The 26,422-nt window shown below is 35.0% G+C and overlaps 3 protein-coding genes across 3 annotated transcripts; 2 read left to right on the top strand and 1 right to left on the bottom strand.

The window, feature by feature from the left end:
* The first annotated feature begins 283 nt into the window (after positions 1 to 283).
* Positions 284 to 2,206, top strand: LOC131639561 (uncharacterized). Its single transcript, XM_058910048.1, has 5 exons — positions 284 to 380; positions 473 to 478; positions 570 to 637; positions 1,546 to 1,645; positions 1,785 to 2,206. The coding sequence occupies exons 1-5, from the start codon at positions 284 to 286 to the stop codon at positions 2,204 to 2,206; spliced, it is 693 nt and encodes a 230-aa protein (XP_058766031.1).
* Positions 2,207 to 15,137: 12,931 nt separating this feature from the next.
* Positions 15,138 to 17,589, top strand: LOC131639556 (photosynthetic NDH subunit of subcomplex B 4, chloroplastic-like). Its single transcript, XM_058910044.1, has 6 exons — positions 15,138 to 15,332; positions 15,440 to 15,484; positions 15,609 to 15,768; positions 16,163 to 16,218; positions 16,298 to 16,369; positions 17,283 to 17,589. Exons 1-6 carry the CDS (start codon positions 15,243 to 15,245, stop codon positions 17,412 to 17,414), a joined length of 555 nt encoding a protein of 184 aa, XP_058766027.1. The 5' UTR covers positions 15,138 to 15,242; the 3' UTR covers positions 17,415 to 17,589.
* A 345-nt stretch (positions 17,590 to 17,934) lies between these two features.
* LOC131639560 (uncharacterized) lies at positions 17,935 to 18,834 on the bottom strand. The gene is made up of 2 exons (XM_058910047.1): positions 18,723 to 18,834; positions 17,935 to 18,434 (listed from the first exon to the last, which is right to left on the bottom strand). The coding sequence occupies exons 1-2, from the start codon at positions 18,832 to 18,834 to the stop codon at positions 17,935 to 17,937; spliced, it is 612 nt and encodes a 203-aa protein (XP_058766030.1).
* Positions 18,835 to 26,422: the final 7,588 nt, after the last annotated feature.

Genomic DNA, 26,422 nt, shown 5'->3' with positions numbered 1-26,422 from the left:
TGTGAATCATATTCTTCTCCATTGTATGACAAGTACCGCACCCTTTTATCTAGCTTATGTTTGTCCAACCTAATACAAAATGGAAATGAAACAGTCACAGCTAAATCATTGATGAGATCATGCATTTCAAAGCCTCTCTCCTTAGTATCATGAAACCATTAACGTATTAGAGACCTTAACACTAGTTCATCGAATTATTCTTCTGCTAACTTTTCCCAACCTTTTCTCACTTTTTGAATGAGGTATTAGGCCTTTTGCAATCCACACCATCTTTTTTGTAAGAATGAATTCTTTGGAAAATTTGAACAATAAGCAAAGCATACGTTTAAAGGAGTGGGAAGATAAAGATAGCTCAATAGCAGAGCTAGTTGCACATTATTGTTTGTCAATTCATAAATACTACAGTTTAATACATTAATCCAATAATTTGATTACAATTTGGTATAAAGAATACCCCATAATGCTATTGCAGCTAATGGTAAGCCCCCACATTTTTTTGGCAATTTCTCTACCAATTTTTTCTAGTTCGGGATTTTATTGGTAATTTATTTCTACAAATGCATATCTAGCTAGTAAAAACCGAGAATCCTCAATTTCCAAAGATCTTAAATGGGGGACACAAGAGATTTTTGCTTTGGTATGTGAGGATGATTTTACTTCCTATTGTCCAACATTAAAGATATCACTTAGACTATTCCAACCAACATAACATAGTTTTCATTAGATATATCATCAAATACAAACAAAAACTTTTTGTCACTTAAAGTTTGCTGCAATTGTACATTGAGTTTAACTAAGACCACCTCTAGCGGTAAGTTCATTTTCCAGTTTATCAGCTGTAACAAATTGCATAGAAAAACTGTACCGTTGAAGTTCGCCAAACGGTTGAACATTGCAATACAAATATATAATGTAACGGTACTCTTGAATAAAAAATTAATAAAAACACACATAGCCGTTCAGCAACGACACTTTCTCTATTTTTTCTTTAATAATTGATTTGCCTATAAATATAATGAAATGAAAAATTATAGATTCAAATTTGCTATTATCTCTCTCTCTCTCTCTCTCTCTCTCACTCTCTCTCTCAATTTTATCTTATTATCCTTTAATTGATCATATATTTTATCCAAATTTTCATCTTTTTACTTCAAATTATTAATGTAAGGTCAAATGGATCCAAATCAATATAATTTTCAACAATCTATGTTCTATCTCATGCAAAATTAACAAAATCCTATTCCTCAAAATTCTCAATTTTCCTCACTGCCAACAAATTGTAACGTATTTTTTCCGTCACCAAACAACCCAAATATGTACGTTAGACCTCAAATAAATACTCATAGGATGAATTTTTCTAAACATTACCCAAAACATTGAATGGGTTTATGTCCGAACGTCAACTTCCACAATTTTCAACTTAAGTTGGTATTGAAAATATTACAAGTGAAAAAGAACAAAGGCGTTCCGTTAAAAAAAACCCGAGTGGTATTCACAAGGGAAGAGGATACACATCTTATGCAATCATGGCTCAATGTTTCACAGGATTCTATTGTTGGAGTTGATAAAAAAGCTTACAGTTTTTGGTTAAGAATCACCGGTAATTATAACCAATATCATGGACTATCACGAGAAAAGCTACAAGGTCAATTAAAATGCAGATGGCATCGAATAAACGGCCTCGTTCAAAAATTTGTTGGGTGTTACAAACAAACTGTTCATGGGAAAAAACCGGTACATCAGAAAAATATATCTTGGCTAATGCACATGTTTTTTTCTTCAAGATGAAGGTGTAGCATTCAATCTTGAGTATGCATGGTGGTTGTTAAAAGATGAACCTAAATGGATGGGAGCATCGACTAAAAATTCTTTAAAAAGAATAAAGAATTATGCTAGCAAGGCACACTCATCAAGTTATGAGTATAACTCATCATTACCAATGGAGCGTCCAATGGGGAAAAAAACAACAAAAAGTAAGTGTAAGGCAAAGGAAAATGCAAATGCATCTGAATATCCTTCTAATGTTGTGCAAGATACATGGAATAAAAGAGTAGCAGAAATGGAAATACTAGCTCAATGTAAGGAGGAAGAGATGGAGTTTAAAGCAATAAAACTCATCATGAAAGACACTTCTACGATGAATGATAGTCAACGTGATATTCATGAAAAATATTGTAAAAAGCTGAAAGAAAAATATGGATATTAGTTAAGAAGAAAAGTAACTATTATGTATTAATTGTTATGTATCAACACCTATGTGAAATGGTCATTAGTACCGCTTTAATTTATAATAAATATTATGTTGTTATTCAAATTAGCTGTTATTCAAATTAGTCGTTATTCAAACTATCCGTTATTCAAACTATCCGTTATTCAAACTAGCTGTTAGTCAAACTAGCCATTAGTCAAACTAGCTGTTATTCAAACTATCCGTTATTCAAACTAGCCGATTGTCAAACTTTCTGTTAGTCAAACTAGCTGTTATTCAAACTAGCCGTTAGTCAAACTAGCCTTTATTCAAACTAGCCATTATATATAATCTTACTCTTCTCATTCTTCTCCCACTCTTTCTCATTCTTCTCTAACTCTTTCTCATTTTTCTCTCATTCTTCTTTCACTTTAATGGATTCAGACAACTCAAGTGATCTCGACAATCTCTTTTGGATTTGATTGAAGAAGATTTCATGGACAAAATAGATGAGGAACTACAAATGTCAATGCTCGAGAAGGAACATCAATCTGGAAGTTCCTCTAGGCGAAAGAAAATAACAATGATAGATCAAAGTCGTGAAGAAGGGCCTCATTCATTATTCAATGACTACTTTTTCAGAAAATCCAGTATATACAAATGTTCAATTCCGAAGAAGGTTCATAATGCATAGACATGTCTTTCTTTGAATTTTAGATGCCCTTGGAAATCACAATGCATATTTCTAAATGAGGGCCGATGTAACTAGTAAAATGGGTCTTTCACCATTACAAAATGTAAATCTTATATTCGTATGTTGGCATATGGGTCTCCCACTGACATTGTAGACGAATATGTTCGAATCGATGAAATCACTTTAGTTTAGTGCTTAGAAAGATTTGTTAGGGGTGTGAATGCTGTATTTAGGGCAGAATATCTGAGAAAGTCTAACAACACTGATGTTGAACATCTTTTACAAATGGGTGATTCACGTGGCTTTCCAGGTATGTTGGGTTCCATTGATTGTATGCAATGGGAATGGAAATATTGTCATGTTGAATGGAAATGACTATTTTGTCGAGGTGATCATGGAGAGCCCACAATCATGCTTGAAGTAGTGGCATCACAAGATATATGGATTTGGCATGCATTTTTTGGTATTGTAGATTCAAACAATGACATTAATGATAAACCAATCCAACGTGTTTAACGAAGTTTTGGAAGGGCATGCTCTTGCTATACAATATACAATTAAAAGGACACCGTATAATATGGGGTATTATTTAGAAGATGGTATATATCATGAGTGAGCTACTTTTATCAAGGCCATTTTAATGCCGTAGGGAGAAAAGAGAAAACTATTTGCCCAACATTAAGAATCGGCTAGAAAGGATGTGGATCAAGAATTTGGAGTGCTTCAATCTCGATTTACAATTATACATGGTCCGATGGATACATGACAAATGGAAACTCTCAAGCATGTCATATATGCTTGCACCATACTGCACAACATGATTATTGAAGACGAGCGACACACATATGGAGGTGATTTTGGTTACTCTTATGATAATGTAGATACGAACAACTCAACAACTGAAACATTTAACGATCCTCATCTGAATATTGAAACAAGACTACAAAGAAGAGCAAGTCTTCATGAAAAACAAGTTCATCGCCAACTTTAAGGAGATCTAGTCCAGCATATTTGAGAACTTTTTGGACACGAGGATGAAGAAATTTAAATTTGACTAATTATGTGATCTTATTTATTTTTACTATTTTTAATTACATGTGATGTATTTGAGATTAATTTTAATTATTATTGTAAATTTTAAGTTTAATTTGAATTTTATTTATTTTATATTAATTTAGTTTATATAATTTAAATTATTGTTTTAAATTTTATCGTATTTAATATGAATAAAATATTAATATATAAAGTAAAGTTGTGGGACCTAATATGAGTTCTTTAGAGTTGACTAGTGGAAAGAAAATTGAATGAGTTGCTTCAAGATGATGTGGATTAATGGGTTCCATAAAAAACCCAAAGATGGATAGCACCATTGGAGATGCTCTAAATTAGTGTCGGTAATCGTTCCCAAAGTGACAAATTCAAGAATGATTGATCGGTAAAATAGCAAGTGTACTATTTTTCCTCTGTAGTAATAAAGGGAAAACTCCCCGAATATCGATCTCAAGGACTACGTGATATTATAGAGTTAGTAGGAATTCAATTAAACAAAAAGCCTTGGGGTTTTGGTTTTTATGAGTACGAATTAAATTGCAAATAAACTTAAAAAGGTTAATTTAGCCAAATATGAGTAACATGCCAGGGTAGGTGTGTGCATTAACATGTAACAATTCTGAACCCTTGTTTCATTAACAAAATTCAACTTATCAATTACCGGTTCTTAAGGGTATTTGCTCCTAAGTCCTTAGTGAGCAAACCTTTGAACATTGAAATCCTAATCCCAAAGTCCTTCGAAATTAGTGATCAAATCAAGTATTATTATAATCAAGAACAATCCGGTTACTATAGGGTATCCCTAGTCCTAGGTGATATCTACTATAGTATAATGGTATAAAAACCCTAACAATGGAGGTCAATCCTAATTGTCAGTCATAACTCAATCCAGTTGGTCCGACGAGGAAAGCATTAAAAATATTATACCATTAAATTGAACATGAAAGAGAAATATGTTATTGAAATTCGGAATTCAAAATCATCACAAATGTTAATCAGGGACACCCCCCTAGCATTGGGGGGTTTAGCTACTCATATCATCCAAAGAAATTACAAAGATATCAAATAAAGACATTACAATAGAGATGATGAACTTTGATCTTCAATGGCTTCCGCTCATGAGAGTTCTCTGTTCTTCTCCAATTGCATAGGCTTCCTTTCCCTATCCTCCAATTCTTCGTGTGGCAAAAAGATCCCTAATTCATCTTGAAAACCCTCCTAAATAGCGCAGACTCACTTAAGTTGGTTGGAAATCCCAAAAACACCCTTGCAGGCAAACCACTGAACAAAATCACAAAAATCACTGAAATCAGCGTCAAACCCAACACGGGCCGTGTTGTGCAACACGGGCACCCGTGTTGGTCCCCTTTCCTATTAATTTTTATTGTTGAGTCCCAGGATGTGCAACATGGGCACCCGTGTTGCTTCAATGTTTTTCCTTTCTCTCAAACTTTGCTCCCAGCTCTCTTCCTGACACGGCCCGTGTTGAGCAACACGGCCACCCGTGTCAGGCCTGCTGAAAGTTGTTTTCTGAACTTCCTCAAAACTCCGAGTTTCGCACTGATTTACTCCGATTTCTCCATATCAGTCTGAAAACATTAAAACATACAACCAAAGCATAAAATGACGAATAAAGAAATAAAACACTCAATAAAATAACTTAAACATACTTAAAAACCACGGTAAATATATGTGTGAAAACCACTGATCAAACTCCCCCAAACTTAAACAGTTGCTTGACCTCAAGCGACAACTACAAAAGTTAATGACCCTCAAAGCACACGGTGTTCATACGTGATATATCCGTCTGTATTGATCAAGAAACAGTTGGTTCGGCATTCACATGACGCGACGAGTTTTGTTACCACATTAAACCTCAAGCTCCCATTTCGGATACCTCTCCAACTATGCTTTGCACTTAAGTCTCTTTCCGATTTTCCTCCTCTTTCATTCGAACAATCATATTAAGGCACTGCATCTCTTATAACAATCATCACCTGCATGAGACGAATCAAGGCTTCTTATTTTCTTTTCCTGGCACCAAACTAGCAGCATTGGCTACTTTTTATTACCGATGAAATTTTCAAACTTTGCAGTTATATATTGTCCTTTTGGACGACGTTTGGGGTTCAATCTCCTTTGGGCTGAATAACCGGGTGAGGGTTACCCAACTTAGCGAGCCGATTGCCTTTTACCGCCTTTTCATCATTTGGTGCCAACTTTATATCTCCTTTTTTTTTCTTAACCAGTCATCATGCAAGTGAATCTGAATTATGCCAGACTGTATCAATAAACTACTCGATAAGTACTTCTCAGGAGACAAGTACTATGGTGCAAATCTACACGTTAGACTCGTATCTCTTTCAGGGAACCAAGGGCGCTTAAACAAACCTCTTCTTGTCACATTATTCCGCACTTCCTGTCCTCAAACAATCCTCGCTTCATCTCTATATACTATTCCCGATCGCTCTTTAGGATCAAAAACTTCTTCAACAAAAATTAAAATTTCGGTCAAAATTTGGGCAGAATTCACTTTATGGTTTCACATCATACCAATAACATAAAAATAAAATGCAAAGAGAAGAGCCTCCCCCAAACTTGAACTAAACATTGGCCTCAATGTTTCAGAACGAGCCTGAGAGAGGTGACTCACAGAGGGTAATGCACTCTAATGATCACTTCCAAGCTTTCACCAGAGACGTCCTCTTTTATCTCCTGAAAATAAAATAAACAAACAGAGAAAATAATTATTAAAATCGTGGGTTGCCTCCCACAAAGCGCTTCGTTTAACGTCGCATGGATCGACGGTCCATTACCCTTTATTATGGAGGGTATTTCCTTTTCCACACCTTATTGCTTGTCACGTCCGCAACCACGTACTCATGAAGATGAAAAGCATGGACAACTTTTATCTTCAACTCACTTCCCACATTCTTCTTCTTACCTTGCTCTTTCTTTTCCACCTTCTTCTTGACTTCCTTAGCCTTCTTAGGATTTTTTATAGCTACATAATTTGGTTCCACCCGAGAGGCTATGCTTGAAACTTTTTCTTGGAGATGTTTTGGACTTTTGTCTTCTCCCTCACTTTCGATCATACCAACAGAAGCTTGATCATGTACACCTGCACTTTGTTTCTTGACTTCTAACATCTTCAAGGTTACTTCTTCATCAAATGATTTCACTGTTAATGTCCCTTTCTCAATGTCAAAGTTGCAACGACTTGTTAACAAAAATGGTCTCCCAAGAAGGATAGGATTTCTTCATCTTCAGGAATGTCCATGATGTGGAAGTCAACGGGGAATACAAACTTATCAACCTCCACCAGTACATCTTCAGCTACCCCATATGATTTCTTGATGGTGTGATCAGCGAACTTTAATTTTGTCTCACTTTCGCTTATCTTTCCCAATTCAAGCTTTTTGAAGATAGATAGCGGCATTAAACTCACACTAGAACCAGAATCAATGAGTACCTTTTTAAACATTCTGTTCTTGATGGTGCATGGTATCGCCACTTCTCCAGGATCTTTCTTTTTGATGGGGATATTCCTTGCTGGCGAGACTATACCACACTTTTCAGTTGCAATTCCTGGTTCTCCTCCCACGATTCTCTTTTTAGCAATCACCTCCTTCATAAATTTCTTATACAACGGCATGTGCTCAAGTGCTTCAAAGAAGGGGAGATTGACTTCTAACTTTTTAAACAAGGCAGCAAACTTCTCAAAGTCTTTCTCTTTTAAATCTTTCTTTGTCACTCTGGAAGGGAAAGGTAGCTTGATCACCGGTTTAGCATCTTTCTTATTTTTCTCTTCAAGTGGCTTAACCAATGGTACCACAACTTCAGGCTCTTTTGGATTCTCTCTTATTTCCATATCTACCTCAATGACCAAGTTGTCATCTATTTCCTCTTCTTTTTCAAAATCTGCAGCTTTCTGACTTCTTGTTGTGACAGCATTTATTTTCTCTTGCTCTTTCGGATTTTTCATAGTTGAGCTCGGAAAGGTACCTTGTGCTTGTAGAGTGAGGTGTTGTGCTATTTGTCCCACTTGGACTTCCAGATTTTTAATTGAGGCGGTGGTGTTTCTGTGGTTATTTCTTGTTTCTTCTTGGAACTGAGAGCACTGCCTAGCCAATCTTTCAATTGCCACTTCCCACTCTGCCTTCTGGGTGCCTTGTTGTTGTTGATCTTTCCAAGCAAAATTTGGATGATGCTTCCACCCTGGATTATAGGTGTTAGAATACGGATTGTTTTGCCTCAGGAATTTGATTTCTTCAATCTGCTTGGGAGTAGCAGCACAGTATACAGTTTGGTGAGGGCCATTACAAATTTCACAGCTGACAGGTTGAGCTTGTTGAACTTGAGCCACTTATTGTGTACCTATATTCATAGCCTTCAATTTCTTTTCAACTTCTGTAGCTATCACATCTTCAACCCGAATTTTAGAAGTCTCCAACTTCAGATAAATTATTCCCTCAGGTTTGTTAGTACACCTGTCATACAACTCTAGATGCTCATTTGCAGCTATCGCTTCAATGATCTTCTTAATACCAGTGGCTGTTGAGAAATTAGTTGAGCCACCGGCTGCAGTATCGATCAACTGCTTTGTCTTTATTTTGAGCCCATTAACAAATACTTGCATCTGTTCAGTATGATCCATGTTATGAGTTGGGCATGCTACGAGGATCCTCTTGAATCTTTTGTAGGCATCTCCCAAAGGTTCACCCTCTTTCTGCTTAAAGTTCAGAATTTCATACCTTTTTCGTAGAAAGACTGACGCTGGAAAATACTCATTCAAGAAGGCCTTTTCCATCTCTTCCCACGATGTGATACTGCCCGCTGGGAGGGAATAGAACCACTCTTCTGCCTCTTCGGCTAAGGTGAAAGGAAACATCCTTAGCTTCTTGGCTTCTTCAGTATGACCATCAATTTTCAGAGTGGTGCTCATGGTCAAAAATCTTTGCAAGTGCTTGTTTGCATCTTCATTAACCTTTCCGGTGAAAGGCTTTCTTTCGAGCTGAGTGATGGTGCTTGGATGCAATTGAAAATTAGGAACATTCACCGGTTGGTTGACAATTGTTAGTCTCCCACCCGGTGTATTCACAACACCATAGTCTCCGAGGAGCCTTTCTTGAGGTTCCCCCATAACTGTCTCTGTCTCTGACTCTGTATCTGATTTTGACCCTGTATTTGAACGACCAGAATGATCTGAAGCTTCTTCCTCTTTTTCTGGTTCTTGAATTACGAGTTCTATGGTTGACTCTGCCAGTCTTGCTTGTTTAGCTTTTCTAAGCCTAGCGTGCAAAGATCTTTCAGGTTCTGCGTCAAAAGATAAATCAGCTGAGGACTTTCCTCGCATACAAGGATTAGAGAAGACTAGTTAGAATTGAACAAAAATAAAATAATTTTTTTTCAGAAAGTAAAATTTTAGTCGCAGAGCAACAAAATTCTAATTGAAATAAATCTAAAAACTCTATAATTTTCGGCAGTCCCCGGCAACGGCGCCAAAAACTTGATCGGTAAAATAGCAAGTGTACTATTTTGCCTCTGTAGTAATAAAGGGAAAACTCCCCGAATATCGATCTCAAGGACTACTTGATATTATAGAGTTAGTAGGAATTCAATTAAACAAAAAGCCTTGGGGTTTTGGTTTTTATGAGTACGAATTAAATTGCAAATAAACTTAAAAAGGTTAATTTAGCCAAATATGAGTAACATGCCAGGGTAGGTGTGTGCATTAACATGTAACAATTCTGAACCCTTGTTTCATTAACAAAATTCAACTTATCAATTACCGGTTCTTAAGGGTATTTGCTCCTAAGTCCTTAGTGAGCAAACCTTTGAACATTGAAATCCTAATCCCAAAGTCCTTCGAAATTAGTGATCAAATCAAGTATTATTATAATCAAGAACAATCCGGTTACTATAGGGTATCCCTAGTCCTAGGTGATATCTACTATAGTATAATGGTATAAAAACCCTAACAATGGAGGTCAATCCTAATTGTCAGTCATAACTCAATCCAGTTGGTCCGACGAGGAAAGCATTAAAAACATTATACCATTAAATTGAACATGAAAGAGAAATATGTTATTGAAATTCGGAATTCAAAATCATCACAAATGTTAATCAGGGACACCCCCTAGCATTGGGGGGTTTAGCTACTCATATCATCCAAAGAAATTGCAAAGATATCAAATAAAGACATTACAATAGAGATGATGAACTTTGATCTTCAATGGCTTCCGCTCATGAGAGTTCTCTGTTCTTCTCCAATTGCATAGGCTTCCTTTCCCTATCCTCCAATTCTTCGTGTGGCAAAAAGATCCCTAATTCATCTTGAAAACCCTCCTAAATAGCGCAGACTCACTTAAGTTGGTTGGAAATCCCAAAAACACCCTTGCAGGCAAACCACTGAACAAAATCACAAAAATCACTGAAATCAGTGTCAAACCCAACACGGGCCGTGTTGTGCAACACGGGCACCCGTGTTGGTCCCCTGTCCTATTAATTTTTATTGTTGAGTCCCAGGATGTGCAACACGGGCCGTGTTGTGCAACACGGGCCGTGTTGTGCAACACGGGCACCCGTGTTGCTTCACTGTTTTTCCTTTCTCTCAAACTTTGCTCCTAGCTCTCTTCCTGACACGGCCCGTGTTGAGCAACACGGCCACCCGTGTCAGGCCTGCTGAAAGTTGTTTTCTGAACTTCCTCAAAACTCCGAGTTTCGCACTGATTTACTCCGATTTCTCCATCTCAGTCTGAAAACATTAAAACATACAACCAAAGCATAAAATGACGAATAAAGAAATAAAATACTCAATAACATAACTTAAACATACTTAAAAACCACGGTAAATATATGTGTGAAAACCACTAATCAATGATTTTAGTGACAATGACAACATTAAAATCCTTTCCACCAATATCTTCATAAAAACTGAAAGAAGTGTTCCTCCAAGAATAGCCGCCATAACTTAGTTCAACGAAGTATGAATAATTTTATAATGATTTTAGTGACAATGACAACATCAAAGTCTTTTCCACCAATCTACTTTTATTATAATAAAACACATTACCACCAAAATATCTTATTAACCTACTTAGAAAAATTAAGAGAACGATTATGAGGTCCCTAAATATCATTTCATATCTTAATTATTACTTATCATTTAATAATTACTTTTCTGCATACCATTAATTACTTTATTGCACACCAGTAATTTTTATCCAGTAAAAAACATATTGAAATAATAGATTTTCACAGCCATCTTTTAAGAGTTTGTCTTGAAAATGTTATACATTATTACTAAATCCTACAATTTTCAATTTTACTTTGAAATATTCAGAACCTTCCAATTCTCTTTGATTCATTCACTTCCCAATTTTCTTATTTCTTCTCTAACCGTTTGCTTTCCCCTAATTTTTCATTATCTAGGGTTAGTGTTTAGTTCTCTCATCCAGTTTAATATTTTCTTAATCTTTTGATTTCCTACCGCAAACTTTTTATGGTTTGGTTTGAGATTTCACGTTTGGATTCGAATCAGTTATGATAAGCTATTTACGGTTTTGTTGATTTTTCACGATTTCGTCATAACTTCAACTATGTTACAGTTTGATTGTGGTTTGATTCGATGCAGATTTTGGTTTGTATTAAAGTTGCCGCAAGCAAACAAACTGTAATAAAACACGAATGTGCTCACAAGGTATTTGATGAAAGTGCTCAGTAAATTATTTTTGATTTTGGTTTACCTTTTTTTCAATTATTTTCCTTTCATATTAAGGTTTTACCTCTCAAATTACTTCACTATTTTGTATAGTTTGCAGTGTGACTGTTGAAGCATTGAAGGTGGATAGTATGCAGAAATTGTATTCATCACTGCAGCCTATTCTACGCTGATGTAAGTGGTAAGAAAATTCATTTTACTATATATTTTTAATTGATATTTTTTCCTATAATTGACTAGCTTGGTAAGAAGTGTACTCAATCTTTGAACAATTTTTTTATTATAAATCCATTAAATTATTATTCTTTTTCCTCTGCACTCCTTTCATTATTCTTCTATGTTTTGCTTTTATTAATGTATTATGTTTTTTATTGAACTAGAAAATGAGTCCAAAAACCATGGAGATTGGTTGTTTGAATCATCGATTCATGGAGCCTTATTAATAGTAAGGGTATCGAGCATTTGGAGATGGTTATCATGGATACAGTGGTAATGTTTTGCAAATACTTAATCGTTTTATATTTTATTGTAGTCTACATTTTGTTAGCAATAACTATGTTTTAATATGTCATTAGGGTGGTTGGACACAAGTTCAAATCTGCTGAAGGATTTTGCTCGAGGTGGAATTCGTCGTCGCCGCTGCAACACTCTTTGTCCGTTTGTTTTATTTTTGTGTCATGATTTGATTTTGGTTACACTTCATGGGGAACTAGAGAGATTGCCGGTATCTTCGTTGTTGATTGGAGTTTGAGGTGTCAGTGCTATAGTGGTTACGGTGGTTTTGCAGTTGTATGAAATCAAAAAAGGTTTCGGTTGGTCGTTTGTGTAACCAAATTTCTCTGATTCATCGATCCTTTTTAACCCATGTAATTTTCCGCGTTCTATTTCTATATTCCATAACATTGCAAAGATCTCAATTGTTTTCTATTTGATGTGTTCTAATTTTAACTTTGTAACATAAACTTACAGTATCTAATTTTTTCATCAAATATATATGTTTTGTAACATATTAAACTTTGACTGCAAAGAAAATGATGTCAAATGGAATTGATAACTGCATCTAATTTAATGAATAATTGATTATTGCATATTTTTCTCAACTCTCCAAAGAGGTGAAATTGGTAAGGATGTCATGTTATATTTGTGGTGGTCATGAACGGTTACATTGGAAATGGTTTTGTTGGATGCTACTATGAAGTGCAAATAAATATCACATCATAATTATTTAAATAAACATCACAATTAAAATAAAATCTCTACACAATACAAGTATAGGTTATGTATAATCCCATTCTACATAGAGTGACATTTGTTTCAAGTGCATCTTGATAATTTGCTTTTAGTTTTGCAGTTGCTTATTTATCTTCCCAAATTTTCTATTTTTAACACTTTTCATTGTTTATTGCAAGAAGATATCGACGTCGTGGCCATTTAAAAAAAAAAAACCTAAATATCACATTTTGGACTATGTTTAAATTCATATTTGCTTTAACTTATTTGATACTCTTAAATTATCATTTATGTCACTCCCATTATGCATGTAATGTGTAAGATATAATTATAAAAAGTATTACCTATTGTTTCAAGTGCATCTTGATAATTTGCTTTTGGTTTTGCAGTTGCTTATTTATCTTCCCAAATTTTCTATTTTTAACACTTTTCATTGTTTATTGTAAGAAGATACGGACGTCGTGGCCATTTAAAAAAAACTAAATATCACATTTTAAACTATGTTTAAATTCATATTTGCTTTAGCTTATTTAATACTCTTAAATTATCATTTATGTCACTTTCATTATGCATGTATGGTGTAAGATATAATTATAAAAAAGTATTACTTATTGTATGAAATATAAGTAATTATATAACAAAAACAAATATATATATATATATATATATATATATATATATATATATATATATATATATATATATATATATATATATATATATATATATATATATATATATATATATATATATATATATATATATATATATATATATATATATAGGGAGCATATCAAGTGAGAGCATTTTTAAATGAGAGATGAGAGGAATAAATATAAACCTTTAGATTCATCAAGAGAGATAATAATACATTAATGTGGCTATTAATTTCTCTCTCTTGATGAATCTAAAGGTTGATATTTATTCCTCTCATCCTCTCATTTAAAATTGCTCTCACTTGATATGTTCCCTATATATATATATATATATATATATATATATATATATATATATATATATATATATATATATATATATATATATATATATATATATAGCATATCAAGTGAGAGCATTTTTAAATTAGAGATGAGAGGAAGAAATATCAATCATTGGATTCATCAAGAGAGAGAATGTTAATACATTAATGAGGCTATTAATTTCTCTCTCTTGATGAATCCAATAATTGATATTTCTTCCTCTCATCTCTCATTTAAAAATGCTCTCACTTGATATGCTCCATATATATATATATATATATATATATATATATATATATATATATATATATATATATATATATATATATATATATATATATATATATGAGGAGGGTTATATTTACTCCAGGAGTAAGTTATTATAATTTACTCCAAATCTAGACCATTGATTCTTTTCAATCTAGTGATTAAAAATAATAAGTAATTAAATGTGGAGAGAGAAAACTATTACTTATTATTTTTAACCATTAGATTGAGAAGAATCAATGGTCTAGATTTGGAGTAAGTTATAATAACTTACTCCTGGAGTAAATATAACCCTCATATATATATATATATATATATATATATATATATATATATATATATATATATATATATATATATATATATATATATATATATATATATATTACTCCCTCCGTTTCTTTTTAATTGTCATTTTAGCAAAAAGCTCTTCAACCAAGATAGTGGATTATTAGAGTTACTTTTCCTATCATACTCATATTTATTTTTCTCTTTCTAAATAAATTCATTCATACTCTTTTTCCAATAATTAATTGAAAAATGTGAGTTGAAGTTATTGAAAAAATAAGGGTATAATTGACAAATTATAACATTAAATTATAAAACGACACTTAAATAGGAACAAATTTTTTTTTCTAAAACGACACTTAAAAAGGAAGGGAGTGAATAGTACTTTTCTTTTGGGTTTCATATGCTTTTTAAGATTTATTCAAAAAAAAAATACATATTAGTACTTTTTCTTTTGAGTTCCATATGCTTTAGTTAGTAATTAATGGCCCCCTGCTCCAAAATCCGCGTCAAATTCCGCCTCGCCAAAGTCCGTATCGCCTTGTTATTTACATTTAAATGTAATTAAGTGATCAGCAAATAAAAATGTTAGTAAGTGTCACATGGGTCATTTTGAAGAAAATGTTGAACGAGTATATTTGTAAATGAGGACACATGGGTCATTTTGAGGAATCATTTTATAGAATATCGCACGACCCAATTTATTGGAAACAAGCAGACACTTGAAGGGTTGTTCTTCATTCAACTCTTATCCACTCTATCCCATATATGTAAGGACCAACATATAACACACTTTTCATTCAACCACTTTTTTTCAAAACCATGGCTGAAGCTATCATTAGTTTCAACTCACATATTCATACCTCATGTCTTCAAACAAAAAGATTTGAAGTCAATTCATCTTCAAGATTGGTAAAATTGTCCTTAAAATTATCATTATATTTCATCTCTTAAGATTCCCTAGCTAGTTTAGTTTAAAAGAGGAAAATTCAAGGTGTATATATGTTTTTCTTTTGCAGCCTAAGCTCCCTACAAATTCTACACCTTTTCACAAGTCATGGCAGGTAAGTATTTAACATTCATTATTACTAGTGTAAATGTGTCTGTGTTGGTGTCGTGTCTGATGTCTATGTCTGTTTCCGCGTTTCATATATTAATTTTTAATGACTCTTTGTCTGTTTAAATAAGGTGTTAGATGGCAAGAGAAAAAGAGCATCTTTGTGTAAAGTAAATGGCTTACCAGATATTCCATTGATGGCAATTCTAGTAGAACAGTTGGAAGGACAAAGAGATCTTATAACTGAGAAAACAATTTGGCATCTTAGTGATCAACAAATAAAAAATGTTTGTAAGTGTCATATTATATACTACCTCCACCTCCGGCCTTAAATATAAGACCGCAATAAATTATGGGAATTAAAAAAGTTTGATAGAGTAATAAATTTATTAACTATTTTGTATAATTTTATAAATTTATCTTTAAGAGAGAGAAATAGTTAATGTGTATGTAACTGTATTTATTACATATTACAAAAAAATATATAATATAATTAAGAGTATATTTGGAAAAAAAATAATTAATGTACTTTGAAATTTGATGAAGTTCTTATAAAAAGAGACGAGAAAATAACTCAAGAGAGTCTTATAATTATAGATGGAGGTAGTATATCATTTTAATGTTTTGTTGTATCTGTTAGGAGTTTACGTTTTATTTATTATTGATAATTATTAATTCTTTGCAGATGCTTGGTACATAATGTTCACTGTTTGGGGAGTCTTATTTTTTGGTTCTATGAAGGTAAATCACTTTTCGTTTGTTTGATGTCATTATATTTTGGTGAAAAACGAAGTGTGAAGATGTTTTGTATGATTTATAGGATCCATTTTATGATGGTGAGGGTTATAGAGGAGATGGTGGAGATGGCACTGGAAATTGGATCTATGAGAAGGTATTTATTTTTCTTATGACTATATTATTGCTGCGCAAAAGCCTCAAACAGGGGAGCACAAATCGAAACCTGCGTGCATAATGTTATTAACACATTTGAATACCAATGGTTAGAGTTAGCAATGAACCCAACCAATTCAGAAATAGTTAGAATGTAGTTTAATAATTAAATCGTTGAATTAAATTTATGAATGCAGAATATGAACTAAAAATTAAGTTTGTTAATTAAATAAACTGAATTTGAACTATACATTATTTGATTTGTTAGGTTTATAAGTCAACTCGGTTATATATGAAATAAATTATATTATCTTTAAAAGTAGATTTAAAGATTTACTCCAAATCTAAATGCTATATTTTCTTTTAATTTGATAATTTTAATTGATAATTTATATTTTTAAGTGAGCAAAATATTTCTATAAATAATTATATAAATAAAATTAACATCGTATAAATTTCAATCTTATAAATTTTATTTTGTTTAAAAAAGTATTAATTTAAAATGTTAAATATATAAAAAAAATTGACTTTAAAAATTGACTCAAGTCCATAAACCAAGCGAGTTGAACCTAATGAGATGAACCTAACAAATTGAACCGAGAAATTCATAAACTTTTAACAAGTCGAGTTTGATTTGGAAAAAAAATTTGTGATGATCTTGAGCCGATAATTGAGCTGAACTAATTCTTAACGAGTCGAGTCGAGTTGGACTCGACTCATTTCCAATCCTATCAATAGTAATGCCCCAACAGATATGCGGCCCATATAATATTAGGATTCAAACTCTGACTCTCACAATTTTGTATGTATAAGTTTATAGTGGTTATGCAAATTAAAAAAAAATGTTGAACTTATTGGCAACAAAAATATCCAGTGAGTTATGACAGAAAAACATTTGATGTTGAATTATGCAGCAAGAGATTATGGAAGCAGAGGCAAGAGAAGCTCTATGGCGAGAGGAGTTGATTGAGGAAATAGAACAAAAAGTTGGAGGGTTGAGAGAACTTGAAGAAGCAGCAAAGAAAGAGGAAGAACTTGTTAAATGATTATCAGTAAAAATGCATGCTTTTGATTCCCATCCATTAAGTCATAATTATGTATATAACTAGTCACAGGAGTAAATTCTTATGCTGCAAATCTCCGGTTTATTTTTATCAATATAAATAATTATTAGCATCGCTATTATCAATTTTATATAGCAATTATAAATAATTATTAGCATCTCTGTTGATAATGATTTTTTTTTTTATCAAAACTATTAGTAAATAATTAAATTGGTCATCAAAATCAATTATGTCAGTTTTTTTTTACGGGAACAAATTCAACTGCTTTCATTAATCAGATAGAAAGTAATACAAGGAGGAATTACATCAAACATACCGCGACGAGATCAAGAATTAGCCGTCTTGGCTAAGGTATGGGCAACCATATTCGCTTGACGATAAACTTAACCTCAAAGTTGGGAAAATCTAGTAGTAACGACTTAATAGAATTAATAATAGAAATAAACTCCGAACTACCCTTCGAACTGGAACTAAGAGCTTTGACCACCTGTTGGGAATCATTCTAAAAAATCATCGGGGCATTATGAAACATAGAAATAGCTTGGATTGCTTCCTTGAGGGCTAAGGCCTCCGCCTCTAACACAGAGAAAGTACAACTATCCCACGCAGCACCTGCAGCAATAAAGTTACCATGATCGTTACGAATACACCAACCTCGATTCGTAGATCCGACACGCTGATTAAAGGCGGCATCGGCGTTACATTTAAAGCAACCAAAAGGAGGCGGATTCCAATTAACCAACTCTCCGTTATGTAACTGCGTTTCCCGAAGATTTTGGGCTAGAAACCAATCTTGACACTTATGGAATGCTAGCCAACCAAGTCTAGATGCATCTTCCTTCTCATTATGCCAAACAGAGTCGCTCCTATTCTTCCACAAACCTTCCAACATAACCGCAACTCTTCCTGCGATTTTCCTATCCTTCTTCAAACAAATATCATGGATAAGGGACTTGATATCCTGAAAAATATAAAGACGAGGAGATATAATATCAGTAAGACCTGCAGACTGCCAACAAAAGTAAGTTTCCGAACACCCAAAGAAAACATGTCAATCGTCCTCATAGTTATTACCACAAAGCTGGCATGTTGGAGTACACGGCACATGGTGTTGGATCAAACACATCTTAGATGGGAGACAATCATTGCAAATTCTCCACATAAGATGTTTCACTCTTGCTGGAGCTATTATTTTCCACAGGCTACTCCAGTTTAATTCTTCCCTAACCGAACCAAATCTTTCCTGATGCTTCCTCCACATCCTATATCCCGACCAAACACTATAATTACCTTTAGCATCATCCTTCCAAACCATGCGGTCTTCCATCACTTCCTCTGCCAACGGAACTTGTAAAATATCTCGAACCACTGAATAGTCAAACAAATCGCGTAAAACTCCCATATTCCATTGTTTGACGTTAGGCAACAAGAGATTATTAACGATTAGAGTATACACACCTTGATTTTAAGGACCCATCAAGCAATCCTATTTACTCCCCCTCAACCATGGTTCATTCATAACCCTTATGTTTCTACCATCACCGATCCACAACCTGCACCCAAGAGTAAGGACCTCTCTAGCCTTCCAAATACTCTGGTAAACAAAACTCGGATTGTAGCCCAACTTAGCATCAAATAAATTAGATTTCGGAAACTACCTCGCTTTGAAGATTCTGGTCACTAAGGCCTTCAGATTTGCCATAAGAAACCAACCTTGCTTAGCAACCATAGCCAAGTTAAACGCTTTAAAATCTCAAAAACCCAAGCCTCCCGCTTCCTTCGAACAAGTCAAATCATCCTAATCCTTCCATCTTATTCCTTTTTTATTAGATCCTCCTCCCCACCAAAAAGAATTTAACATCTTCTCAATCTCATTAACAACCACATCCGGCAGTATAAAGATGCTCATGATATTGAAGGATAGAAAAACACTTAGAAAGGGGGGGTTTGAATAAGTGTAGCTTTAACAACTTGACCGATAAAAATAAATTGCACAGTTATTTTTATCCTGGTTCGTTGTTAACTAAACTACTCCAGTCCACCCCCGCAGAGATGATTTACCTCAACTGAGGATTTAATCCACTAATCGCACGGATTACAATGGTTTTCCACTTAGTCAGCAACTAAGTCTTCCAGAGTCTTCTGATCACACACTGATCACTCCAGGAACAACTGCTTAGATACCCTCTAAGACTTTCTAGAGTATTCTGATCCACACGATCACTCTAGTTACAACCTGCTTAGATAACCTCTAAGACTTCCTAGAGTATTCTGATCCACACGATCACTCTAGTTCCTTACAACTTAATGTAATCAAATCTAAGAGTATTACAATTGCTTCTTAAAAGCTATAATCACAAACTGTGATATTTCTCTTTTCGTTTAAGCTTATTCTCACTAATATATTACAACAGCAATGTAGTGAGCTTTGATGAAGATGAAGATTCTGAGCTTTGAATAGAACAGAGTTTCAGCAAGTTAATATGAGTTGTTTTGTTCAGAATCGTTAACATTGCTTCTCATCAGAACTTCATATTTATAGGCGTTGGAGAAGATGACCGTTGAGTGCATTTAATGCTTTGCGTGTTCCGTACAGCATTGCATTTAATGTTATACGCTTTTGTCAACTACCTCGAGCCTTGTTCACGCTGTGTCTACTGACGTTGCCTTTAATAGCTTCTAACGTTCCTTTTGTCAGTCAGCGTAGCCTGCCACATGTACTTCCTTCTGATCTGATGTTTGTGAATACAACGTTTGAATATCATCAGAGTCAAACAGCTTGGTGCAAAGCATCTTCTGATCTTCTGACCTTGAAGTGCTTCTGAGCGTGATACCATCAGAACTTCAGTGCTTCTGATCTCATGTTCTTCTGATGCTTCCATAGACCCATGTTCTGATTCTGCTTCGACCATCTTCTGATGTCTTGCCAGACCATGTTCTGATGTTGCATGCTGAACCCTTTGAGACAAAGCTTCTGAGCGCTGAATTATGCGTACTCTTTATATATTTCCTGAAAAGGAAATTGCATTGGATTAGAGTACCATATTATCTTAAGCAAAATTCATATTATTGTTATCATCAAAACTAAGATAATTGATCAGAACAAATCTTGTTCTAACAATCTCCCCCTTTTTGATGATGACAAAAACATATATAAATGATATGAATTTGCAATCAGAAAGAGCAGACGGCAAAAGACAAATTACACAGCTATAGCATAAGCATGTGAATATGTCTCCCCCTGAGATTAACAATCTCCCCCTGAGATAAATAATCTCCCCCTGAAATAAATACTCGAAGAACTTTAATAAAAGACTTCCCTGATTATTTCGGTAGAGACGATCACATAAGCTTCTGTCTTCAGAGAATTCATAGCTTCTGACTTCTGCTTCCATTGGACAGCTTCAGAACTTGAATTTCTTTAGATCCCTAGAACACTCATAGCTTCTGATTCCTGCTTCCATTTAGGACAGCTTCAGAACTTGAATTTCTTTGATCTTTAGAACATTCACAGCTTCTGATTTCTGCTTCCATTTAGGACAGCTTCAGAACTTGAATTTCTTTGATCTTCAGAACATTCACAGCTTCTGATTTCTGCTTCCATTTAGGACAGCTTCAGAACTTGAGTTATCTGGATCTTTAGAATATTCACAGCTTCTGATTTCTGCTTCCCTCGGATAGCTTCAGAGCTTTGAATTTCTACCAACATCACTTCATGCTAGATTTGTATCAGAACATTGTTGAATGTACCAGAGCATCATCAGAGCATCTCTACATCCTGAAATGTTACAGAACAAAAACTAAACGACAAAAGTCAGCATGAACGAGTCAGAACATAAAATGTATATTAGAACACATGATATGTATCAGAGCCATATAGGCTAAAATAATGTATCAGAGCAAATAGAATTTTGTCAGAACAAATAGACAAATATGGATCAAATTCTATTATCAGTGCTTCTGATTCTGAAGCTTGACAGCACTCAGCTTGCTTCAGTTTCCATGAGCTTATTCTTTTTACAGAATAACGCTTCTTATGGTTTTGCTTCTTGTGTGCTTTGAAGATTCTCTTCACTTCTTTATACCTGCAAAACACTTAAACCATATAGAACTTGCAGTTCTTGTTAGTGAAAGCAACTGATTAAATCAAATCATTTATCACATATTTCTCCCCCTTTTTGTCATATCATCAAAAAACAGAAAAGATTCAGAGACAAACAAAAAGAAACACACGGAGGAAGAAGATGATTTCATTGAAGTTCAAACATCAGGTACAGAAGTACATGAAGATAAGTAAGATCAGATGCACAAAAACAGATGCAACGAAAAGAAAGAAACAACACAGACTCAATCTAAGATGGCCCTAGCCTTGACAGGATCTTGGCCAGCATCTCTTGAACCTCATTGTTGTGTCCATCTTGCCTCACCATGAAAGCTCTAAACTCAGCATTGAGTGAGCTTTGCTCATCCTGTCTCTTCTGAATTTCTTCCAGAGTCCTTGCGAGACGAGAAGATTCATCAGAAGAAGCTTCACCGCTTTCAACCACAGGAATAGCAACTTGATCTGTAGCTTCCATGGATAGATCATTTGCAGGGATTTCCTCAACAGGATCTGATTCAGCAACATGATCTTCAACATCTGCTTCTTGCATAGAAGCATCTCCATATTCTGCAGCAAGAATTTCCGAGTCTCCATTCTCAAGTGCCTGAAGAATGGCAGCTAGATTCCTGGGAGCAGAAGGACCTTCAACTTCTGGTGGGTCAACAACTTCTGGAATGACCAAGCTTGGGTCTTTCTCAGAAGGGTTTTCCCTCAGATAGTTAAAGAGAGTCTTGAAGTCTCCGAGCAGAACAGGATAATCAGGAATAAAGATAACAATATCCCTGCATGGATTTGCTTCCATTTCAGCATCCAGTCTTAATTGTTCCATCTCATCCAAGAAGGGCTTCTCTTCCAACAGATGTCTTCCTTTGAGACTAGCAAACCAGAAGTCTTCATAATTCCTCAGAATTCCACGAGGCCGTGGGGCAGCAGCCACTAGTCTTTTCTGTACTCCCATTGCTTCTTCTTGAAACACCTTGCGAAATCTTTTCCAGATATTTCTTGTAGAAACATCATTCAGACCATTTAGGAAGGCTTCCTTCAGAAGGTCTAAGCCATTGATTACCTCATATCTGAAAAGTTCCAGGTAGGTAGAGAGTTCAGGTTCAGGCGGATTGAGAGTGAATTTGTAGTCCGGGTAGAGAGGACAAAAGGGTTTTGATTTTCTGGTAGGTAAGGGATGGGATACAGAAGGTGGAGGTGCGGTGGATGAGGAGGAGGGAATAACTGAGAGAATGATTGATGAGGATGGATTATTTGTAAAGGGAATTGGTGAGAAAGTCCTATCAGAAGAAGTTGGGGGAAGAATATTTAGAGGAGTGGGATTTAGAATGGGAGAGGAGGAGGTTGATGGAGAAGGATTTTGTAATGTGAAGTTTATTTTTGGTTCAGATGGAGGTGATTGGAAGGATGGTTTAGGGACAGAGGGAGGTGGAGTAAAAACCTGCCTGGAGATTTGCACAGAAGAAGAAGATCTGGTTCTGCGAAAGGAATCTCTAATCCTTTTCTCCCTTCGTTCTTCAGAGTCCACCTTGTCAGGATTAAAGGTGACTCTCAACTTCTTGGCTTCCTTAGCCTCATCTTCTCGGGCTTTTCTTTTAAACCTAGCCTTTTGTTCCTTCTGATCCTTCTTCAAAAGGTCAGCCTTGGACGGAAGTACTCTGCCACGGATCCAAGCAGGATCAATATCTGATTGCTTCCTAACACAATCTTCCCGGTAAGACTTGACAACCTGATGCAGTTCTTCTTGAAACAAGGAGGCAAAACCTTCAACAGCAACTCTTCTTGAGAGAATGTCAGGAAAGCTTGAGCACACAGAAGGTACATTTTGAATGAGTTCTAATCTGAACAAATCCACACCATTGAAAATGGGACCTTGAACTACTCCAAGCAAATGGGATGCATTGAGTTTTCTGATGGAGTCCAGCACTTTGCTTTCAATAAGAATGTCTGAAATCATTCTTCCAAACGGAATAGTCGTTCTTGAAAGATGAGGGTACTTCGCCCTTTCCTCTTCTCTTGACTCAAAGATTGAAGTCTTCAGATTCTCAAACAGAATATGAGAAATGTTGATCTCAGTCTTTTTGCCAATGCAGAAAAGAGTGTGCTTGTGATCTGGACTGATGTAAGAAGAGGAGAGCATCCTTTTTCTGTGGTGAAGAGAACCCAGAATAATCTCAGCCCATACTCTATAAAATGGCCTCAAGGTGCCTGTGTTATTCGAGTCAATCCCAGAAGACTGAGAGATTTGTTTTTCAACTATCGACCAATCAACAGATGCATGTCGAAAACCAGACCAACCTTCTTCATCATTCAGATTGTATAGCTTCCTGATCAGTTTTTCAGAGATAACCACTTCATGCCCTAGCACGAATGAAATGATGGCCGTTGGGGTAACCGTTGCATGTACCCAGAAATCCTTCACAAGATCAGGATAAATTGGACCAACCAATCTATTAAGGTACTTGGACCATCCTTGCTCAAGGATTCTTGCATCACACTTAAAGCCATTCGCTTTAAGATTGTTTAAGTCCACAGCAGTTTCACATAAAACCTCCAAGTCCTTCGTGGGTATCAAGCAAGTTTTCAAAGGAGCATATTCATAATTTCGTAGAAGGATTTGTGAAGAAGTAAGTTTTTCTTTTGAGGAAGATGAACAAGAGGAAGAGTTCATGATGATTATGCCGTAAGATCAGAACAAAGACTAGGGTTTGTAAAAAAAAAAAACAGATGCAGCGAAAAGAAGATGTAGAACAAAATAGAGAGAAGAAGAAAAGAATGAAGTTGAAGCGGGCTATTTAAAAGATTTGAAAATAATTAAATCATTTTGCATTAAATGAGAAATGACATTAAGAGAGATAGCATGGTAAATGAAATGATTTAATACAGTTACCTAGGTCGGCGTCTTTTCAACTGCACGCTTCGTACTGACCGTAGAGACACGTGTTCTTCATCAGATAATGGATGACAGGTGTGAAATATTCAATAGGCTTTACGCCTTCTGATTCCGATCACTGCTTCTGAATTGATCAAGTTTCTCTTCTGGAAACACTCCTTCTGAAGTGTGCTGATGTAAATCTGAATGATCTTCTGATCCATTATTTCTGATATACACAGCTTCTGGAGATTCACTTCTTTGTTCTGCAGCTTCTGATAAGACAAAACTGTTTCTGCAGAAATTCTTAAGCTGCTTTGTTTCATCGGAACCAAGTTTATCATCAAACCAGATATTGATTGATTCTTCTACAATCAATGTTTCAATATTGTATATTCTGTAGCATTTAGAGCATTCAGAATAATCAAGAACGAAACACCATTGCTTTAGAAACAAACAAAACAGATGGTTCCAAGACTAATAAACTTTCTTTTCTGATCTCCTACGAACATAGTTTTTTCAACAGATTTAAGTACCAGAACTTGGAAGACAGTCCTTCTTCCCTTCAAGTGTTGAGACCAACTTGAGTCCAGGTGACATGACATGTTGACTTTTATCTTCTTTATCGCCAAGAGAATCTGCAAAAGAAATAGTCTTTTTCTTTGGTACCCACATCTTCTTGGGTCCTTTCTTGTTAGTTCTCCTCAAGTTCTGATTGAACTTAGGTTTAACATTGTAAGCAGAAGGAGGAACAGCATGATAATTCTTAATATGAGTTTCATGATATTTCCTAGGTTGTGTCACATGCTTTTTGGTGTGTGTTATGTGAAAACTCTGAGCATGTGAAGTGTGCCTAATATCATGGGAGTGGCCATACTTGAACTGATCATACAATGGCTTGTATGTGATTTTCATTTCATCAACAGGTTCAAGTTTGTATGGGGTTTCACCCTCAAAACCAATGCCGACTCTTTTGTTTCCAGACATAGCATATATCATAGAAGCTAGCTGACTTCTGCCAATACTTCTAGATAAGAACTTCCTGAAACATAAATCATATTCTTTCAGAATATGGTTTAGACTAGGAGTGGATTTTTCTGAATCAGAAGAAGATCCAACATTATTGGATAATTTTAAAAGTTTTTCTTTTAATTCAGAATTCTCCAACTCAAGCTTCTTTGTTTCAAATTCAAATAGCTTTTTCAGCTTTTTGTATTTGAGACTAATCTGAGACTTGAATTCCAGAAGTTCTGTTAAACTGGAAACTAACTCATCTCTAGTAAGTTCAGAAAATACCTCTTCAGAATCTGATTCTGATGTAGATTCTGATCCGTCATCTTCTGTCGCCATCAGCGCACAGTTAGCCTGCTCATCTTCAGAGTCTGAATCATCTTCTGACTCATCCCAGGTTGCCATAAGACCTTTCTTCTTATGAAACTTATTCTTTGGATTTTCCTTCTGAAGTTTTGGACATTCATTCTTGAAGTGTCCAGGCTCATTGCATTCATAGCACATGACCTTCTTCTTGTCAAATCTTCTGTCATCAGAAGATTCTCCACGTTCAAATTTCTTTGAACTTCTGACGCCTCTGAACTTCCTTTGCTTGTTCTTCCAGAGTTGATTTAGCCTTCTGGAGATCAAGGACAGTTCATCTTCTTCTTCAGATTCTGATTCTTCAGGATCTTCTTCTCTAGCCTGAAAAGCGTTAGTGCATTTCTTGATATTGGATTTTAATGCAATAGACTTACCTTTCTTTTGAGGCTCGTTTGCATCCAGTTCAATTTCATGACTCCTCAGGGCACTGATTAGCTCTTCCAAAGAGACTTCATTTAGATTCTTCGCAATCTTAAATGCAGTCACCATAGGACCCCATCTTCTGGGTAAGCTTCTGATGATCTTCTTTACGTGATCAGCCTTGGTGTATCCCTTGTCAAGAACTCTCAATCCAGCAGTAAGAGTTTGAAATCTTGAAAACATCTTTTCAATGTCTTCATCATCCTCCATCTTGAAGGC

Source organism: Vicia villosa, unplaced genomic scaffold (assembly GCF_029867415.1).
Source record: "Vicia villosa cultivar HV-30 ecotype Madison, WI unplaced genomic scaffold, Vvil1.0 ctg.002687F_1_1, whole genome shotgun sequence".
NCBI lineage: Eukaryota > Viridiplantae > Streptophyta > Magnoliopsida > Fabales > Fabaceae > Vicia > Vicia villosa.
Note: the sequence above shows the minus strand (reverse complement) of the source record. Positions and strands in the feature narration are given on the sequence as shown.

Coding starts and splice junctions, on each gene's coding strand:
- LOC131639561 (XM_058910048.1), top strand. CDS start 284: ATGAATTCTTTGGAAAATTTGAACAATAAGCAAAGCATACGTTTAAAG. Junction 638..1,545: donor CACAAGAGATTTTTGCTTTG/GTATGTGAGGAT, acceptor AATGTTTCACAG/GATTCTATTGTTGGAGTTGA. Junction 1,646..1,784: donor ATCACGAGAAAAGCTACAAG/GTCAATTAAAAT, acceptor TTTTTCTTCAAG/ATGAAGGTGTAGCATTCAAT.
- LOC131639556 (XM_058910044.1), top strand. CDS start 15,243: ATGGCTGAAGCTATCATTAGTTTCAACTCACATATTCATACCTCATGT. Junction 15,485..15,608: donor CTTTTCACAAGTCATGGCAG/GTAAGTATTTAA, acceptor TGTTTAAATAAG/GTGTTAGATGGCAAGAGAAA. Junction 15,769..16,162: donor TCAACAAATAAAAAATGTTT/GTAAGTGTCATA, acceptor AATTCTTTGCAG/ATGCTTGGTACATAATGTTC.
- LOC131639560 (XM_058910047.1), bottom strand. CDS start 18,834: ATGGGAGTTTTACGCGATTTGTTTGACTATTCAGTGGTTCGAGATATT. Junction 18,435..18,722: donor TTGGAAGGATGATGCTAAAG/GTAATTATAGTG, acceptor GGCAGTCTGCAG/GTCTTACTGATATTATATCT.